Source organism: Bos indicus, chromosome 8 (genome assembly GCF_029378745.1).
Source record: "Bos indicus isolate NIAB-ARS_2022 breed Sahiwal x Tharparkar chromosome 8, NIAB-ARS_B.indTharparkar_mat_pri_1.0, whole genome shotgun sequence".
NCBI classification, from domain to species: domain Eukaryota; kingdom Metazoa; phylum Chordata; class Mammalia; order Artiodactyla; family Bovidae; genus Bos; species Bos indicus.
In genome coordinates, this window is record NC_091767.1 from 75,007,659 (window position 1) to 75,029,305 (window position 21,647).

The 21,647-nt window shown below is 42.9% G+C and overlaps 1 protein-coding gene across 4 annotated transcripts in view; it reads left to right on the top strand.

Moving 5' to 3' along the window:
- Positions 1–852: 852 nt before the first annotated feature.
- NFX1 (nuclear transcription factor, X-box binding 1) overlaps positions 853–21,647 on the top strand; it is a 66,421-nt gene continuing 45,626 nt past the window's right edge. For all 4 annotated transcript variants that reach the window (XM_019966408.2, XM_019966407.2, XM_070794986.1 and 1 more), the window contains exons 1-5: positions 853–1,004; positions 4,518–5,516; positions 15,487–15,645; positions 17,314–17,391; positions 20,974–21,079. In XM_019966408.2, the coding sequence (XP_019821967.2) occupies positions 980–1,004; positions 4,518–5,516; positions 15,487–15,645; positions 17,314–17,391; positions 20,974–21,079 (1,367 nt within the window). In that variant the 5' untranslated portion in view covers positions 853–979. The remainder of the gene's footprint in view (positions 1,005–4,517; positions 5,517–15,486; positions 15,646–17,313; positions 17,392–20,973; positions 21,080–21,647) is intronic.

Below are 21,647 nucleotides of genomic sequence, written 5' to 3' on the forward strand. Positions count from 1 at the left end.
AAGCATGTGGGATCTTCCTAGACCAGGGATCAAACCCATGTCCCCTGTGTTGGCAGGTGGATACTTAACCACTGAACCACCAGGGAAGTCCCACATTACTTAGATTTAACGTTCCCTACTAGTCAATGCACTTCATTGAAGGCAGGGACTTGTTTGTCTTTTTCACATTAACCTCCAGCAGTTAAAGCAATGCCTAAAAGTATACATTAGACTGTGAATGAATGACTCTTATTTTGTGTTCTTGGGGAAGTCTGGAGCAGTGAATTACTTTACAAATGCAGATGCTTAACACTTAAGTACTGTGTTCTCTTTAGTAGAGCAACAGCAAAACACACAAATGAAAAAATTCCACACACTGAAAACATTTTGTACTTAAAAAATAATCAGTACCCCCAAACCTACCCCCTCTCACATTGAGTCCCTCTGTAACTACTTTAGTATTGTCATCTGCCCTTTCAAGTCCTTTATCATTTCTAATAAATGGGTTTTTGTTTCTAAACTGATTTGTAAGAGCCTTTTATCGTTTGTTTTGCAGACATTTTTTCCCCTTTCTGCCTTTTGACTACTTCGTCTTTGTTTTAATCCTAAATCTGATCCACGCTAGTAAATAGGTGCGGTCTGTCCTGACTCCAGAAAATCAGGCGAGGCTGGTTGGGTGGGAGGGTTAAAGGACACGGTAGCAGTAGAGAACAGTGACTCTCAAAAGGAAAACAACTATTGATTGTGCAAGACCGGGCATGCTTACCCTCCCGGGATCTTGGCTACCTACAGCTACTAGTACCCTGCTTCAGCCCGGCGCCGGGCGCGTCTGTTTGACGTCACCGACGCTCCGCATAGTTGACTCAGGCCGCGCAAACTCCGTGGCCGTCTACCGCGCGCGCAGAAGCGAGTTTTCTCGCGGCGCCGGAAGTCCAGAGCACATGACCGGGTGACAGCGCTCGCTGGGCTGCAGGGCTCGCTTTAGGTGTTGCGGCAAGGGATGGCGGAGGCGCCTCCTGTCTCAGGTACTGTACCGGCCCTCGCAGGACTGGGCCCCTTTCGGGGAACGGAAATTGAGTCAGTGACGAGTCCTAGGGCACCGGCCATTCGTATCGCGAGAGTGGCACGTACAGGGGTTGGGGATAGTGGCTCGGAAGGGCCAAGCCACGCGCGTCGTGCGTCCGAGGTCTTAACCATCCTTGGTTGGTGATGAAGCCCGGCAGCTGGGTTTCCTAGGAGAGTCGGTTTGTCCCGCTGAGTCGATGCGGGTGTCCCGCCCTCTCCAGGGCTTTTCCCGGCCTTCCTGGGGCAGTGATATCCCACAGGCGGGCGTCGGCCCGTGACGGCGGCTAGCTCTCGACGCGCGGCGGGATTGCTCGCTGTGCTTGATATGCATTCGTGCGTCCTGGGGCAGCAGCGCGGGCGCGAGCCGAACACTCGTGGTTTCCAGTCTCAGCTTGCCATGAGCTCGCAATGTGAAGTCTCGTTTTCTTCATCTGTGATTTGGGAGTAAATAAGTCAATTAGTCTGAAGGTTCCCGCCGCTACTGTACGTGTTACACAATTGTTAGCTTACTTCTCCTCCCAGAGTTGTCTCAATGTGTAGAGACAGCCTCATATGGCTGTTAATGTAACACGATTTCCAGTTACTTCAGGGTACCTTAGATCTTTGTTTTCCCAACTCTTTGGACAGTGACGGAAAAGGAGCATTTTACATAGTGATCTCAGCGCACACAAATATAAAAACGAACCAAAAATTTCAGGAAGCAGTGGTTTTCCTTATTATCTCCAATACACTCTATACTACATATTTCGTTTGAAAAAATTCTTGTCACAACCCACTACATAATTTGATTTCATGATCCACTCTTTCGGAAAAACAGGGCAGCAATTTGCAGCATGAGGTTCGTGAACAGTCATTAATTTGAGTCTCAGTTCTGCTACCTACCAGCCTGTTGGGGCACCGAGAAACCTATATATGTATTTGTGTACTTGGTGGCAGGTAAAATATATTTGTTACCATGGATCTTGGTCAAAAACGTTGGCTAACACGCTGCATACCCTAGTCCATTTTTTGTTTGTTTACCCTAGTCCTGATTTAGGTATTAATTCATCTTGGAGAGTGGGGACCACGTTTAGCCTGGTGTTTTGTATTTCTCCCACTCATTCTTTTCCCAGATCCCCTGAATTGGATCCCTTGGTCTTCCTATCCTTAGGCTCATATCTGGCCCATTTCTGCACCATTCAGTGTTTGAAGCAGAAACGAATGAGTGGGGCTAGTTGTGAATCTTATTTTTGGCCTCTGGTGTTGCTCTCCAGGTTACAACCTCTGTCTCATCTATTGAGGCAAAGTCGGGTAATCCAAAGACCTCCCCACTTTGTCTCCTCTGCCTTAGTTCGCTTTGGCCTTAGTTCCTATTCCATGTTCTTATTTCAGCATTATCTCTAGCCCACACCTCCATCCTCACTCCAGTGTAATTCTCTTACCTGCTGTTTTCCTGAAACACCAAGGGGTGTCTTTCTACCCACGGATAGACTCTCCAGTGCCAATTTTGTCTCTGGACTTTATAATCTGCAGTTGGATTTTCCCCTTACTCTGCTCCACCCACCTGTAGGTCACCCACCATGGTGTTGTCTTGGATCTCTAGTACCACTTGCACTATAGCCAAGCCTTGGGGATGAGATATCCTATTTAGTAACTTCAGCTGCTCAAAATAGTGAAAAAATAAAGGTGTCTCAGATTTTTGAGTCCAGTTTCCTGTGCCCTTTTCCCCTTCCTCGTATCCGTGAATGATCTGAGGGCTTTGTCCACTACTTCACATTTGGTGGAACACATACTTTATATGAATAGATGCTGCTCTGTCTAGATTCTCAAGTTGAGTCAACCCTTTGCTGGTTAACATGAAACACCCTTTGTATCCTTTAACCTGGCTATTCTGGACTACTTTACTGACCTTTTTTCTGCCCCTCTTACAACCTTGCTTCTTAAAGCAGGAGAAAACTACACAATACCTACTTGGTCTAATTTACCCATTCCCCCTTAAGTTCTCTCTTATGTATCTGGAACACCTTCTCTGCCACCTTCTGAATTTGTCTAATCCTCTTGCCGTTTTGTAAGGCCCTCCAACCCCATCCTTAGAATCCTGCCTGTGTGAAAGCTTTCAGGACGAATCCTGGATTGAGTGAGAGGTTACCTTTATGATCTCGCTCAGTTCTTAAGTATATGTTTCTATGGTACCTGCTACTCAACTTCTGTCAATGGAGTGTAATTTAAGAGCATGGTCTCTAGGGTCACATGGCCTGAATCCTGAATCTGCTCTGGAATACCCCTGTGGCCTTGGGGAAGTTACTCTTTACCGAGTCTCAGTTTTCTCATCAGGAATGTAAGGATTAAATAAATTAACGTATGCAGAGTGTTTAGAATAGTGCCTGGCATGTGTTAAGTACCTAATAAATGTTAGGGCTTATTATTAAACCTGAAACTCGCAGGCTGTGCACTGCAGCCTTTTGCGGTCAGGTCTGTTTCAGATAGTCTGTAATCTTAACGGCAACAATAAAGCACTATTTTAACCACTTTATACTTGTTACTAACCTTGCTTTAATCTTCATAGCAACTCTTTGATGTAGGGATTCTTACTATTCCATTACTGGGATTAAATAACTTGCATAAAGACACAAGTGATGGACAGGGACTTAAATCCATCTCCCAGGCCCTGCTGATTCAGAGAATATTCTATACACTGCTCATAGTCTGACTTTGCTACTATCTGGTTTTGTGTCCTTAGGCGAATTGTTTTATCTTTGGACTTCAGGGACAAAGTTGACTACAAAGAAGCATGTGGCTGATGGAGGTGGGGGATGGATGAGTAGGTTGAAGGGGCATAGGCCTAATTTTTGAGACTCTGGGATTCTGACTGTATTAACAGAGGTTATGTATGGAAAACCTAAAATACATTCCAGGGGGGATGAGATGGGATGTATTCTTCCTGCTAAGTACGTCTATGTGAAGTCTTCACTTAAATTCCACAATGACCCTTTGAAATAGTATTATCAGCTTTTGTCATGTATGTGGAAACTCAGGCTAAAAGCAATCAAATGATTTTCCTGAGCTAATACTATAAACTGGAGGGTCAGGCTTTAAACTGATTTGGGCTGACTCCAAAGCCTGTTAACTTAATATTACACAATGCTACCGTAGAGTTTTGAAAGACCACACGGAACCTGCCGATTGATGTCTCATCCCTGAACTGTTCGCTGACCTTACATTTCTCAATAGAAATAAACACATTTATAACTAATGCCTGATAGCCCAGGTGAACGGTTTTACTTGGCAGTTCAGCAGTGGCTGTTGGTAAGGCTGCCAATCAGTCTTCCACAAGCAACTTGAACCCACCACCTTCACAGAAAACAGGCCTTGTGCGGAGACTATTTTATACAAAGTCCTTAGGAAGATAACTCTTAGGTCTGGCGTACAGTCTTTGGGGCTTCATGAGTGACCAATTAATTTCTTTACTTACGTGTCTATTTCTTATGTCCTAGGTGCTTTTAAGTTCAATACGGATGCTGCTGAGTTCATTCCTCAGGAGAGAAAAAATTCTGGTCTGTACTGTGGGAGTCAAAGGAGACTAGATTCTAATAGAATTGGTAGAAGAAATTACAGTTCACCACCTCCGTGTCACCTTTCCAGGCAAATCTCTTATGATGACATCTCTGCTGTTCATCAGCACAGTTTTTATCCTTCAGGAAGCAAACCTAAGAGTCAGCAGACTTCTTTCCAGTCCTCTGTTACTAACAAATCTCTCAAGAACCATGGCCTTCAGAATCAACCTTGGCAGAAATTGAGGAGTGAAAAGCAGCATATCAGAGTCAAGAGAGCACAGGGCCTCATTGACCAGACCTCAGATGCACCTGGCCTAGAAAACGTGGCCAAGTCAGAGAGTGGGACAAACCTCAGAGAGCACAGTCCTTCCGAGAGTGAGAAGGAAATTGTCGGTGCAGATCCAAGGGGAGCAAAACCCAAGAAAGCAACCCAATTTATATACAGCTATGGGAGAGGACCAAAAGTCAAGGGGAAACTCAAAAGTGAGTGGGGTCACAGAATGACTCCCAAACCTGAGGAGGCAGGACCTGAAAACACCAAACCAGCAGGGGTTATCCACCCTGACTCTTCAGATGCTTCCTCTAGAAAAGTGGTAGCAGATGGGGCCAGACGCGGCGAGCAGAGAAGACACCCACAGAAAAGGTCTCCCTGGGAAGTGGAGGGAGCCAGGCCACGACCAGGCAGGAACCCACCAAAACAGGAGGGCCAACGGCATACAAACGCAGGGTCCAGAGACAACATGGCCTCCATTCCAAAGGATGATCTTAATGAGAGGCCAGCAAAATCCACCTGTGACAGTGGGAACTTGGCAGTCGTCAGCAGGTCTTCTAGAAGGGCTGACCCGGAGAAATGTGCTGTAAGGAGGCAGGATCCCCAGGTAGCATCTTTTCCCCGAGGCAAACAGAACCACATGCTAAAGAATGTGGAAACACACACAGGTAAGCCTACCTAAATGGTTGGAAATGTTTTCTTTCTTCCTTTTTTTTTTTTAAAAATTTTAATTTCTGAATTGGTAATACACTCACACAATTTAGAAATCAGAAAATATAAAAAGGTACCAGTAGAAAGTCTTTCTGTTCTTGTTCATCCTCTGCTTGGGTCCTGCCACCACCTGCTCCTCTTCCCAGGAGATGTCCACTGACTTAGTTTTTATCTATCATAAAAGTGAAAGTGTTAGTTACTCCATTGTGTCCAACTCTTTGTGACCCCATGGATTGTAGCCTGCCAGGCTCCTCTGTCCATGGGATCACCCAGGCAAGAATACTGGAGTGGATTACCATTTCTTTCTCCATTATATATTATAAGCAAATACAAATAAGGAAAGTTTTTCTTAACAAATAAGGAAATTAGTAAGGGTTTTAAAAAGCACAGATACGGGTGATACAGATGTTTGGCTACAAGATTTTTTTGAGTTGTCAAAAAACACAAGTAGGGATGGTAACATCTCTACTACTTCTAGTTCCAGCCTGTGCATCATCTCTTGTCTCCTTGGTCGCAACAGTTCCTGACTAATCTTGCCATCTCCAGTTTCTCTCTTTTAGTTCACTTCTTACATTAGCATCAGAAGGTGGTATTTCTGGGACTTCCCTGTTGGTCCAGTGGTTAAGACTTTGAGTTTCCACTGCAGGGGGCATGGGTTTGCTCCCTGGTTAGGGAACTAAGATCCTGGATGCCATGCTACACAGTCCCCGCCAAAAGTGATATTTCTAAAACACTTATGGACCTGTGTCACTCCCTTGCTTGATTCTGTTCACTTTTTCTCATCACCTACAGATTCTGCCTTACACAACAGCCTCATCTGCTGCTGCTTCAGCCCCCACCACATTTTACTCCCTGGACTCTGGTACTGTCATCTTTCCACATGGTCACATATGTGGTCCCTTCTGTCTACACTAGCTACTAACTACTCAGCTCACTGGTGAATTCTTACTCATTGTTGCTCTATTGATTTATGGCTGTCCTGGGTCTTTGCTGCTGCTCAGGCTTTTCTCTAGTTGTGGAGAGCTGGGCTACTGCCTAGTCGCAGTGCTCGGGCTTCTCGTTGCGGTGGCTTCTCTTGTTGCAGAGCGCAGGCCCTAAGGTGTGCAGGCTTCACTAATTGCAGCTTCTGAGCTCTAGAGCACAGGCTCAACAGTTGTGGCACCTGGGCTTAGATGCTCCAAGGCATGTGATATCTTCCCAGACCAGGGATTGAACCCATGTCTCCTGCATTGACAGGTGGATTCTTTACCACTGAGCCATCAGGGAAGCCCCATACTCATTTTTCAAAAGCTATAGTTTAGTTACATGTCCAGAAAACCTTTTCTCACCCCCACAGATAGCACTGATCTTTGCTCGCCCTGTGATATGTCTTCCCCATCCACATACATGCTTCTCTTGTAGCACTTAGCTTCACCACTGGAAACCATCATTTGTTCACGTGTCAGTGCCCTCCACCAGTTGACATGTTCCTTGAAGGCAAAGAATGTACCTTTCCTTTCATTTTTATATCTCTCTTGCCTAACACAGGTCTTAGAACACAGTAGTTGCTCAGCTCTGACTGTTAGAGAGTTCTTCTTTGCATTAAACTGAAAACTTCTTTCTGGTAAATGCTTCCTATCCCCTCGTTTAGGTTCTGTCCTCTGGAGCTACACAGCAACTAGTCTCTCTCCTCTCCGCTTCCCTCCCACTTATGGCAAGTCAGCTCTTTGCAGTATTGAAGATACTTCTCATTTGCCCGGAGTATATATTTTTATCCAGGATCAGTAGGTTCATTCCTCCAGCTCTTCCTCATGGACCATCCTGGTCTCCCTCCAGTTTAATGTAACATACAGCCTAACACACGAAGCCACCACCTGCCCAGGCCTGTTTTTACACAAGCCTAGTGATGTAGTTCTTGTCTGCTTCATCAGGCACTCCTTGGGACTTTGAGTGTGAACCAAGGCAGTATTATACCAGATTTGTTTTTGAATTCTCAAGGCTGGTTAATAGTTTCCTATTGCTTCATAACGAATTGCCACAAATGTAATGGCCTAAGGTAACACAACTTTACTGTGTCACAGTTTCCATGGGTCAGAAGTCTGGATACGGGTTAGCTGAGTTTCTACTCAGGGTCTTAGAGGACTGCAGTTTGGCTAGGGACAGTGTTACCTGAGGGATGGGGTCTTCTTTGATGCTCACTGGTTGTTGATAGGATTTAGTTCTTTTTTTATATATATATATATATTTTTTTTATTTGACTGCATATGTCTCAGTTGCAGCACATGGGATCTAGTTCCCTAAACAGGGATCAAACCCCAGCCCCCTGCACTGGGAGTGTGGTATCTTAGCCCCTGGACCACAAGGGAAGTCCTGGTAGGATTTAGTTCTTCATGGGTGCAGGGTTGAGGTCCCCATTTCTTTTTTTTTTTTTGGCAGCACCACGTGGCATGCAGGATCTTAGTTCCCTAACCAGGGATCAAATCTGTGCCCCCTTCAGTGGAAGTACAGAGTCTTAATGCTGGACTGCCAGGGAAGTCCCAAGGTCCCCATTTTCTTGCTGGCTGTTGGCTGGGGGGTCACTCTGAGCTCTGAGGGCCGACCTGCAGTTCCTTACCATGTGGTTCTTTTCACATGGTAGTTTATTTCTTCAGGGCCTGCAGGAAGCCATCTGTTCCAGATTCTTTACATGACTTCTGTCTTTGATCACCAGACTCTTTAAAAAGCACTCAGTTGATTAGATCAGTTCCTCCCGTACTCAAGGGGTGATTATCCAGGGCATGCAAACCAGGGCTGGGAGTCTTGGAGGCCATCTCAGTTCTGCCTAATGAATCTCTCGTGGCGTCACATACCGTCATTTTCTTGAGACCTCTTTATTCATTTTTATTGAGTAAATGCTTTGTGCTAAGCACTGTTCTAGGTACTAGGAATACAGCACTAATGGCATTTACATTCCTGGCAGGGAAGACAGGCAGAAAGCACTTAAATATTCAGTCAGTCAGGTGATGATAAGAAATAAAATACAAGGCAGATAAAGAGGACAGAATAACAGGGGTGCCAGTTTACATAGGTCGGTCTCTTTGATGAGGAGGCATTTGAACAGAGACCGGAAGGAAGTGCAGAAGTGCGCCACATGGCTTTCTGGAGAAGAACATTTCAAGCAGAGAGAGAAGCAAGTGTAGATTGGGGTGGGAGGGACAGCGTTGTGAGCAGTGAAGAGGTGGGTAGGAGAGGAGGTCAGAGAAACTGCAGAGGCAGGGTTGTGTGAGGCTCTTAGATTTGGTTCTGAGTCAGAAGATGAGAAGCAGCTAGGAGGCTGGGAGGCTTTTTGGGGAAGAGATGATCTAAAATGATCACCCAGCCTGCTGTATAGGGAGTAGGCTCTAAGGATGCAAACTGGCGAGTTACGAGGCTTTTGCAGCAATTCAGGTACTTGATGGAGATGTGAATTAAGGTAATAGTGGTAGAAGAGGTCAGAATTGCTTAGTTTCTGGGTGTGTTTGGAAGATGAAGTGGACAGAATTTATAGATAGATTGGTTGTTGGATTGAGAAAAACGAGAGGAGTCCAGGATGTTGTGTCTGAGCAGCACAGAAGGCGAGATACCACTCACTGCGGTGGTAATGCTTGGGGAGAGAAAGCGGTGTTTTTTTTAAAGTTTTTAGTTTGGAATAATTATAGACCTATAGAAAGATTGCAAAGGTAGTAGAGAGAATTCCCATATATCCTTCACCTAGCTTCCTCTAATGTTAACATCTTTGTCGAAACTAAGAAATTAACACTAGTACCATGGTGTTAACTAAACTTCACACTTGGTGGGTTGTTTTTTTTTCTTTGCAAGGCTTGCAGGAGCTTAGTTCTCCAACCAGGGATTGGACCCAACCCTTAGGCAGTGAAGGCAGAGAGTCTTAACCACTGGACTGCCAAGGATTCCCCCAGACTTTATTTGGATTCACCAGTTTTTCCTTTAATATCCTTTTTCTGCTCCAGGATCCAATCCAGGATACCACATTGCACTTAATCAGGATGTGTCCTTTGCCTCCTCCAATCTATGACAATTTCTTGTTGGAAAAGGTGTTTTTGTATATCTCTTGTTTTGTCTCCTCCTTTTTCAGGAAAGATAAAGAATTTGGTTAAATTTGTTAGAATTAAATTGTCTACTGGACAATAGATCTGTTAGAGAGTCAGATATAAAATTCAGGGAAGAGATATGGACTAGAGACTTAAATTTGGGCATTGTCAGTGTACAGATGGTGTTTAATGGACTAGAGGAGGTCACCTAAGGTGTGAGTGCAGTTAGAAAAAGAGTGAGGATGGAGCCTACTTCATCCTGGCTGTAAAATGAGCATCCAGTAAAGGAAGTTGTAAAAGAGTAAACTGAACTAGGAGGTGAAACGTTCTAAACACCAAATAAACTCAAAGAGGAGGGAGTGATCAGTTGTGCGGAATGCTGTTGATCAGCACAGAAGGAAGACTGCATACTGACCGTTGTATTTGGCAATCTGAAGGGTGTTGGTCTTGCTAAGAGCAGTTTTAGTGGAGTAGTAGAGATGAAAGCTTGATTGGAATGGAAAGAGAGGCTCACCCCAGATATGCCTCCACGGCTCTTTGAGAGCCGCCTTTGTTCACTCTCACTCTGCTGAGAGAGCCCAGCACTGCCTAGTCCTCCCAGCTGTCTGGATCCCTCATTGCGGTAACGAAATCCCCTGTGTCCTTAAATTGTTTTAGCTGTGCCCCCTCTTAAATGACCCGTGGCCTCCTCTCTGGTGACGCCTTTCCTTACAACTTTAGAGCCTGCTCTTTTCACTTATCCCACTCGCCTTAGTTTCTGGAAGATAGGAAGAGCACACTCCTTCCCCAGGGTCATTTCTACACTATTTTTGTTCTACCTTTGTATCATTTGAAGCTAATGCTACAGAACCTTTTCTCTCCATCACCTTCCATGTCTCATCTTTGTCATCTATTAGCCTCTAAACCTCCCAACCCTCATTTATTAATGCATCCAGCCTCTATCTTTTCTCTGCCCCAGTGGTTTTCAAGGTATACTCCAGATCAGCAGCCATCAGCAACACCTGGGAACTTGTTAGAAATGCACATTTTTAGACCTCAGACTTAGTAAACAGAAATTGTGGGTGTGGGGCCCAATAATCTCTTCTTTTGAGAAGCCTCCAGGAGATTCTCATGCACTTTCGAGTTTGAGAACTACTGATGTACCATAAATCCTGCTGTTGTTCTGAGTGGCTTCAGTGGTCATGTGGGTTTTCTGATCTTGTCAGCTGAAGTGACCTGCACATCCGTTCCTCCTCCACATCCACCACCAGGGAAGTGACCCTGGGGATGCCCCGTCTCTGCAATCCCAAAGTCCTGTGTGCTGCCTTCTGACCACAGCCTCCTGTGCTTTTGGCTCTCCCAGTCTCTTCCACCCACTACCAGTTCTGCCAGTTTCCTCTCCTCCTTCATTCCCCTCTTCAGGCTGGACCTTACTGTATGCCATTTGAAGTGCTAACCCTTCGGCCAAGACATTTTGAGGAATCCCGACCCTGGCTGGTTGCTGCATCCAGCTTTTCTACCCTGTTTGGATGACAGAACGCTATTCCAGGAAATCGTGTAACAGCACAGACTTGGTGTTCAGTCACCCTCTGAGTGAAGCCTTTATTTCAAACTCTTGATACTGCCCCCACCCGCCTCTCGCTAATCTCTTTTCCTGGCTTATTTTTCTCCGTAGCACTTGTCACTATTTGATGATACTGCTCATTTTCAATATTTATTTGTTTATTGGCTGCCTTCCACCACAAGATGGTAAACTTCACGAGGGGAGAAGACTCTTTTCTGTTTTGTGCACTGTATATCCTTAGTGTCTAGTATTGGGTTGGCCAAAAAGTTCATTTGGGTTTTTCATAAGATGTTACAGAAAAACCCAAACAAACTTTTTGGCCACCCCAGTACATCGTTGGTTCTCAGTGAATATTTTTAAATAGTGGTCTCCAGCTTGGGCTTCCCCTGGTGGCTTGGTGGTAAAGAATTCATCTGCAGTGTGGCAGCCACAGGAGATGTGGGTTCCATCCCTGGGTCGGGAAGATCCCCTGTAGGAGGGCACAGCAATCCACTGCAGTACTCTTGCCTCGAGAATCCCATAGACAGAGGAGCCTTGCGGGCTACAGTCCATTTGGTTGCAAAGAGTCAGACACCAGTGAAGTGAAGGAGCACGCATGTACGCTCGCTCACTCCATCCAGCTCAGTTGGCTTTCATTGCCCACTTCCCCTTAAGTGACCTTGGGCAGCTGTCCTTTCCGTTTTCATTTAAGACTACTACAAACCCTTCCCACACTTATTCAGACCTCCCTGACATTCACTGATCTCCCGACCTCAGCGGACCTCCTTGCCTCTTTTACTTCGCTGAGGAAGGGGAGGTCATCACTTTAGAAAAGGCATACTTTTCTCAACGTTTTGCAACTTCAGAGACATCTGTGCCTGTTCTTCTTTTTCTTTCATTCTGAGATCTCCTTATTTCCTTTCATCAACCTTTGTACATCTGCTCCTCCAAGTTCTCTGCCTGAAGCTCTTCCCGAGTCTGGGGAGATTCCAAGGGAATCTTCGCGACCCAGCAATCGAACCCACATCTCCTGCATTAGTGCGCAGATTCTTTATCACTGAGCCACCTGGGAAGCCCGCCTCTGTGCTGTACTGACTTAAAAACCTTTACCTGCAGCCCCTAAACTCTGCCACAAGCCTTAGACTGACACAGATAAACGTGATTTCTGACATATGCTTCAGACTCAGCAAGACCATCATAAACACATTGATCATGCTTAACATTGTATCAGCTTTTTAAAAACAGCTGCTTTAAATAAGATGGCTTACTAAAGTTGATAGGTAAGTAATTTTACCTTTCTTTCCACCATCCAGATGTAATCAGCTCTGATCTTTTAATCTGTTTCCTTAAAGAATTTTTCAGTGCTCAGTTGTACATAGTTGAAACCATATAACGTAAGTTTTATCCTTTTTTGCTTATTATAATGTAGTATTTCCCACTCATTAAGAAATTTTGGTAAACTTTAACGTATATATGCCATAAATAGGTATGCATTAATATTTAAACAGTCTCCCTCCTTTTTTCTGATATATTTTAAACTAAATTCCAGATATCAGATTATTTCACCTTCATGTATTTTAGGTTACATCTGTTTTAATAATATAGCCATTTTCTTACTTAATCACAGTGCCATTATTGTGCTTAACAAAGTTAGTGATAATTCCTTGAAATCATATAATACCCAGTCTACAACTGAATTTCCCTGTTTGCCTCAAAAAAATGCCTTTTTACAATTGGATTTTTCAGGTTAGGATTGTTTTAGGTATTTTGTTTTTAATAATTTATTGGTGTATCTGAAAAGTTTGTAGTCACTTCTACAGAGAGGTCTCTGTTCTTCTGATTATTTCACTGGGCTGTCACTCTCTTTACTGACTTGCTGTCAAAGAATAAGTATAAAGTAGACACAGTCATGACTGAGGAATGGTGGAGAAGCCCTAGTGGGAGAGGGTTTAGGAGTGAAGAAGATCCAGTGGTCAGGATAGGGCTGCACCCAGCCTGGACAAGAGTCTTACACCTGAAATGTGACAGTTCACTGGCACAGAGCTATTCTTGGTTAGTGCCTTGTTTTACATATGTTACACATTTTGATAAAACTGAAATGTTGATGAAAGAATTGTACTGTCTCCCTTTCTAGTGTCTTTCTAGAACCTTTTACTGTCATTTATTACTTTTATTCATACAGCAAGTATTATTGAGTGCCTTCTATGCATAGAGTTAGGAAATAAGGTAAAATAAGTAAAATATATGATATTAGACCTAAGTGATATGAAGGAAGCTGAGAGAGATATGGAATGCTTAGGGGAGCGGGCTCCAGTTATGAAAGTGTGGCCAGAGACTGCCCTGTTGAGAAGATCATAGTTTGAGTAGACACCTGCAGGGGCTGAGGAACTGAGTTGTGCAAATGTCGGGGGAAAGTGTTCTCTAGGCAGAGGGAAGGACAAATTGTAAAAATCTCCCTGCAGGAATCTGCCTGCCAGTTTTGGGCTAGGAAGGAGGCTGATGTTGTCTCAGAGTAGTGGCCTGAGGAAAGAGGAGTCACAGGTGAGGACTGGAAGATGGTGAAGGGCATTGTAAAGATTTTGGCTTCCAGAGGCACGTGATGGAGGAACCTTTGACAAGTTCTGAACAGAAGAGTGTATCTTCTAATTTTTCATTTGATGGGCTCCCTCTGGTGGCTGTGGTGAGAATAGCCTGAAGTGGGCAAGGGCAGAATAGCCTGAAGTGGGAGGCCATTGTGATAATCCAGGTGAATGGATAGTGGCTTAGACCAGAGTGTTAGCAGCAGAGATTGGATTCTGGATCCGTTTTGAAGGTAGAACCAGCAGGATTTGTGAACATACTGAACATGGAATGAAACAGACATGGGAAAGGCTGGGATATGTAGGATATTCAAAGTCGACAACCGTCACCACGTAACTAAATGTTTGTGCATCCTAGTGGTCAGATTTCACTGTGACTGGACTTAGAAGCATCACAGTAGTGATTTCTTAACAAGCAATAAATTTAATGAATAAGAGAAACAGTAAAATAAAAAGACAGTCTTCAGGGTGAAAACTGTAGTGTTCTCAGGTATGCTCCATACTTCACTTAACCTTTCTGTGTGCTTTAATTCTAACTCAGCGCTGTTCTGGAATGGTCAGTAGGCATTTTCTATAAAATTCACCCTAAGTGTAAGTCTCACTGACCATTCCTCTGCCCCAATCAGCTTCATATATAAATGTCTCAAACTTAAATCTCGCTCTCTTATGGGCTTCCTCTTACCTCCAGAATCTTCCAAATGTAGCATGGTAACTGGTAGGAAATATAATTAACTTTGTTATTCAGAAATGTTAACCTATGCAAGGTAGGGTATCCCTACTTTTAAGAAAGAATCTGATTCCTTGGTTTTTATAATAGAATTCAGTTTTATAATGTATCCATCTGTGTCTAGAGCAGATCAATTTCCCTTTCATCAGTCAATCGCAGTATCTTCATTCCGGCTTTCTCCAGAGGAAAAGCGCTATCTCAGAAACTTTACTAAACTTTACTAAAGCCTAAAACTTTGCAAGGAGAGAAGTTATGAAACAGACTGGATGATACTCATTTATTCTTTGAGTCGTTCATTGAGAAGTATCCCTGAGCACCTGGCATGGGCCTGGGAGTACTACAGTCATCAGGGCCCTGGTCCTGCCTCCGGAGCTGACAGCGTTGTGTTCTGTGTTTAGAAAGATTTCACTGAAATCGTGTTCGAGGCAAAAGTCTGGAAGTGGGAGGATTCTTATGACATCAGACCCTGGTTTCTCTCATAGATGCTGAGCTTCTGGAACCAGAGACTGTGTCTCCTTCAGTCTAGTAACCCTACCGTGGCGCTTGTGGTAGGCACCAAGCCTGTCTTTGTTGAGTGAACAACGAAAGACTTCCAGGGTATCTACTAGAACTGTCTCACGACCATGGGTTGTTGAAACCTGTCTAGGTTTAGTTTTCTTGCACCCGACCACTGCAGCTTCGTGAGCCCCTCCCTAACGTAAATTCATGGATATGGTAAATTCAAAGAGGGCAAGGCATGGTGCCAGGAGTCTGTCCTATGAACTCTCTAGCCGTGTGTTAGGAGGAGATACTGGTGGGATCCTGGGCAGTTTCTGGGGAATGTTTCCTCAGATGTGTGAATCCCTTCCTGAGTCCCAGACCTGCTTCCTGAGTCCTCCATCTCAGCATACCCCTGCCCCTTCCCAGCCTGACACTCTGAACAACCACCTTGCTCAGAGCCAGACCTCCCTTAAAGTCTGTGTTTGCATTCTTCTCTCAGATGCCTTTCTGATCCTTGGTTGACTAAGGAATGTTTTTCTGTGTTTGAGTTTATCTGTTTTGTGTTTTAAACAGGCTCTCTGATTGAACAGCTCACCACAGAAAAATACGAGTGCATGGTGTGCTGTGAATTGGTTCGTGTCACAGCCCCAGTGTGGAGTTGTCAGAGCTGTTACCATGTGTTTCATTTGAACTGCATAAAGAAATGGGCCAGGTCTCCAGCATCTCAAGCAGGTCAGTCATTTCTGTCTTCTGAGTAGTTTTTCTCATCCATTTGGTATGTTCAGGTTTAATTCTCCTTGAGTATTTTATCTGCAGGGAGAGTATGTTGTCTTGACCACATATTTTGGATGACCATTATTAAGCTATAAATCTTAAACCAGCTAAACATAACACATTAAACAATAACCCTGTGTACGAGACAGCAAAAGAGACACTGATGTATAGATCAGTCTTATGGACTCTGTGGGAGAGGGAGAGGGTGGGGAGATTTGGGAGAATGGCATCGAAACATGTATAATATCATGTATGAAACGAGTCACCAGTCCAGGTTCGATGCATGATACTGGATGCTTGGGGCTGGTGCACTGGGACGACCCAGAGGGAGGGTATGGGGAGGGAGGAGGGAGGAGGGTTCAGGATGGGGAACACAGGTATACCTGTGGCAGATTCATTTCGATATTTGGCAAAACTAATACAATATTGTAAAAATAATAAAATATACTTAAGGTACAACATAATCAGTGACTTTTACTGAAAATGGTTGTTTTATCCAAATAGCAACTATAGAGAACAGCTTTTTAAAAATTGAGGTACAGTTTATGTACAATGTAACGTAACTTTCAGGTGTACAGCATAGCTATTCAGAATTTTCAAAGGTTATATTCTGTTTATAGTTACTATGAAATATTAGTATATTTCTTGTGTTGTACTGTAGATTCTTGTTTTGTACTATAGATCCTTGTAGCTTATTCATTAGAAACGATTTCTTGTATAGTTTGCTTTAGAAAATTTATAGAAAGAAATATTTAATTTACTTTTAGGATTTTGAGTTTGCTATAGCTTTAACAGATCTTCTCCATAGTATTTTGTGGGCTTTTCCTGAAGTTATAGTAATATTTAGGGATAATGCAAATATTATTAATTATATATGCTTTCTGAACTTTGGCTCTCCTAATTTAAAATATTTGGGTTTTCTTGCATGTACTCAAGTGTTTGGGGGCTTCCCTGGTAGCTCAGCTGGTAAAGAATCATCTAAAATGCAGGAGATCCCAGTTTGATTTCCTGGGTCAGGAAGATCCCCTGGAGAAGGGATAGGCTACCCACTCTAGTATTCTTGGGCAGGATAATGCAAGTATTATTAATAATATATGCTTTCTGAACTTGGGCACTTCTAATTGAAAACATTTGGGTTTTCCTGCATGTACTCAAGTATTTTATCCTACCTTTTTTTTCAAACCAAGGTTCAGATGATTACTTTGATATTAAAAGTAATAGAACATTCTCCCACAAAATAAAAAGTTAATTTTATGAAATGGTGGAAATGTTAACTAAGACTGTGGCGATAATCATACTGTAATATTTAAATGTGTCACATCAACGTGCTGTGCACCTTAAACTCACACAATGTTATGTGCTGATTTGATCTCAATTTTAAAAAGTAGGATGAAATGCATACCTACTTTATTCACAGTATCTGAAGTCCTTATAAATATAAGCCTAAATCCAGTATTTAAGCAAAGCATTCAGTATTGTGAACTCGTTTCTTTTAAGTCTGATCCTTAACATGGAAACTACTGCCACTGCTTAGGTATTAATGGCTTCCTATAGATTTAAAATGTTTTAAATTACACGTGCTTTTGTAAGGAAAGTATTTTGATTTCCTCTCATTTTTCTTGACAGATGGCCAGAGTGGTTGGAGGTGCCCCGCATGTCAGAATGTTTCTGCACATGTTCCTAATACCTATACTTGTTTCTGTGGTGAGTTTGTTTTACATACACTGGTGTGTGCTGCTTTCGCTCTGTGCATTGTGCCTTGTTTCCCAGCACAGGAGAGGCGGTGTGCTGGGCGTGCTTTAGAAGTTACTAACGAGACTTCAGAGCTACAGTGTCTGAGACATCACATGCATGTGGTGTGTACACAGCTAGAGTCACAGGCCTTGGTCTTCTCTTTAGAGCAGAGCTAATCAGATGGCAGAAGTGGGCACAGGCTGCTTCTCACCTCTAACTGTAACTCACTTTGAAATTCCAGATTTGGATAACGTGAGTGAAGGGTAGTGTGAAGTGTACTTTATTTAATTCAAGAAATCAGTCATTGGCCTTTATAATAAAGAGAGATTTTCTGTAAACCAGCATTACAAACTGTATCCTTGTGCTCTTCCTCTTTATGGAATACTGCTTCCTGTTTAGAAATAGCTTGGTTCTTCCATGTGTTAGGAAAAACGCTTTTTGTGATCCAGATGCTTGTATCTGTTGCTAACATATTTCCTACATGTCTTTTCTCTCTCTCTGTTTCCTGCCTGTCTTTAATGGCTAGACTTTACCACCTGATGGATAGGGAAGCCTGGTGTGCTGCAGTCCATGGGGTCGCAAAGAGTCATACACAACTGAACGACTGAACTGAACTTACCATCTGGCTGTTGATTTCTCAGATTATATTTCTTAACCATTTTTCTCCCTCCTTAAATTACTTCATTTTTACTCTGTCCTCATTACCTCTCTGAAACTGTATTCAGAAGTCATCGATGACTCCCTTCCTAACCAAATTCAGGGCTGATTTTATAAATTCTTAAATTTTTTGGCCACTCAGCAGCCCTTATTACTTTTGACCATTCGCTTCTTGAAATGACTAGCTCTGTTTCTTTTCTGCTTGCTGTCCTTTTTCTAACTAATTTGCTCACATTTCTCCTTTCTTGTTATTTAACTGCCAGCTTCCACCAAGAGTTGGTCACTGACCATCAACAGTTTTTAACTTCTAGACTCAACCTCTTTGTGAACTCAACTATCTTCTTTTCTTTAAATCCTCATCCATTGTTTCATTCAAGATCTTACCCCAACCGTCCTCTTCCAAAGAAAACTTCCCTTTCTTATCTCCACTCCCACTTTGGCCACTCTTATCCAAACTCTGCTGGTCTCATATGTTTCATTGCAGAAGTCTGAGGCTTAGTAGATACTGAATTAGTATTAGTTGAAGGAATGAATATTCTTGAATGTACTACTGAAAAGGCAGCAAGATATCAATTGTAAATTGGACAATAAGACCAATACCAAGGCTTAATTATTTTAAAGGATTTTTAAACATGAAGCACCATAATGAAATTTAAAATCTTGTTAAAGCCTTCACTGACAAACTGTATGTGAGAACCTAAGAAGGTAAAAGAATCTGGGGGTGAAGGTCAAGATGCTTGAGTGAGGTAGAGTGATGTGGCAGTGCGAATAATGGCCTTGTTGTACCTGAGGACTTTGCCCTACTCTGCTCTTCAGGGAGACCATAGGTTTAATGTACTTTATTGAGAACTTATTAATGTACCAGGCACCATGAAGAAACAGAGGAATGAGACTATTAATTGACTTCCCAGAGGTTAGAGGCTAAGATTTAAGACACAATTAAGTTGCTGTTCTACTTGAAGTACAGAGCCTGTGACTTCTGGCTGGATGATAAAAGGGGCCTTCATGAAGGAGGTGAAATTGAAATGGACTTGGAAACTAGGTTTAAAACCAATAAGGCTTAGAGTCTGTTGTGAGGAGTCATCCGGTTATGGAGCCCAGGGCCTATGAAGGTGGAGGAGTAAGAGATGACTGGAAAGATAGGGGTGACTTCTTCATGCCAGGCCTAGATGTTGGGACTTCATTTGTCAGGCTGTGGGAAGCCACTGAGGACATCAAAGTGATTCTTTATGAAGATCAGTCTGGCAGCAATGAGTAAAGTATTTTGGGACCTAAAGAGTTTGGGGACTTAGAGTAACTCAGGTGAAGAATACTGAAAGTCTGGAATGGGTTTTAGAGTAGGACAGAAAGGTAAGAGTGTAAAATTTCAAAGGTAAACAGGAATTAACAACAGTGGGAAAGGAAGGAACCCAAACGTGGCTCCAGAGTTCCACGCTTTTGGAAATGGTGATACCAAGAACAGAAATGGGCAGGTCAAGAGAACCAGGTTTGATGGAAACAAGTGAATTCAGTTTAGAAATGTTGAGTTGGAGGAGTAAGACAACCAGTGAAAGATGTTCTACAGGAAGTGAGGAATATTTGAAGAAAGATCAGGATTTAGAGATGATAGTCGCAGTTGAGAGCAATAGATGAGAGACGCTAGTAGGTGAAAGGGTAATGAGGGAAAAGAAGTCGATACTGCAGAACCCTGGCAGGTGAAGGGGAAAGAACCACCTTTTAGAGTCAGGGAAGGAGGTGGGGCCACTGAAAGATGGTAGGAGAAAACCTGGGCACCATGTTGAAGCAAGAGAGCAGAGTCAGGGAGGTTTTTCTGATAGTGTGGAGATGAGGTTCTGGCCAGTAGAGGAAGAGCAGGAGCTGAGGTGGAGGGAGACAAGGTGTGAGGTACACTATGTAGGAAAATTGACAAGATTTGGTGATTAAACAGAATATAGAAGAAAAAGGAGGATGACTCTAGTTTTTGAGTTTGTGAGACTCGACAGTGATGGTATCACTAACAGAAACAGGGAACCCTGAAGAAGCTGGGGCCTAAGAAAAAAGATGCTAACTTAATAGATACATAGGCAATTTGAAGTGGCTGAAACCTCAAGCACAGATGTTCAGCAGACAGTTAGACATGTGGGACTGAAACTGAGGGTTCAGGGCAATGTAGAAAATAAAGATTTAGGACTCATTGGCCTTTAGGTGTATGGAACCTCACAGAAATGAACAAGATTTCTGAAAGAGACAGGCAAGAGAGAAAAGCAGAGGCCAAGGATCAGGAATTGGCTTCATTTAGGGTGTAAATTGCCCGAGTGAGAATGAATTCCTCAAGGTTGAGGGGCAGTCCCATGCTCTCAGTTTTACTCTTCCTGCCCATGCACTGAGTTCATGAAGGAGGCTTACTAAAGATTTTTTGAGTGACTTGATTATAAAACTGTAACCCTTTTATGCCTATATTACAACTTTAGAGTAGGCAAGTTCCTACTATGCTGGGGAGCCTCTGTTCTTTCCATCACTGCTGCCTCCCCGCCAGTGCTGTCTTCGCTTATTTCCTCTATCTGGTTCTTAGATATTCCCCTGTCAATTCAAAGACCCATTTATAGAAGGACTTATTTTAAAGGATTATTTTTAAAATCTTAGATTAAATTAGTGAAAGTGACATTTTTGTAAGTAAAAATGACTAGTTTGTCTTTTCCAGGTAATCCCAACTTTATCATACTCGGTAAAGCTTTTGACAAGTAGCATTACATTCAACTTTTTATTTGAGGATAATGTGTTTATTGAACTAATGAAAACCTCACTTGTGTTTCATACTGTCTGGTTATATTGTATGATTTCACTGAAGTCTACGGGATAACAGTTGAAATTATTTAATTAATAAATTAATAACATCTCTGATCTAATATGTTTTAGGCAAGGTAAAGAATCCTGAATGGAGCAGAAATGAAATTCCACATAGTTGTGGTGAGGTCTGTAGAAGGAAACAGCCTGGCCAGGACTGCCCACATTCCTGTAACCTGTAAGTTGGAACCCTGGACTCCGGGGGATTCCTGGTGAACATGCTTTGCTTGTGGCTCTCAGTGCGCATATTTGGTTAGTGTGTAACAGGCCTGGGAGAAGGACAGCGTGGTATCATTCACTGAGCACTTGCTGTGTGCCAGGTACTCTACAAAAGTTGACTCGCTGAATCCCAACCACAGTCCGGTGATGTATAGGTATTTATCATCTCCATTTTACAGATGAGGAAAGAAATGAACCATAATAAACAGTTGATCAGTTACAAATAAATTTCTACAGACTGACTTCAGACATAGGTTTAATTCCTGTGTTCATCACTTAACAGTTATGTGATGTTGGACAAATTACTTCTCTGAGCCTCAGTGTCTGAACCTGCAAGGTAATAATGATATGATCAAAACTAGTTGCAGAATTCTACGAATATTAAATTAACACACTTAAGAGACTTGGCCCAGAGCCTGGCACATGGTAAGTGGTCAAAAAATGGTAATACTTGCTTTTATTACCCAAATCTAAGAGTAATACAGACACCAGAATGTTATAGTTGCTTCTGCTGTTATCTAGTTTCT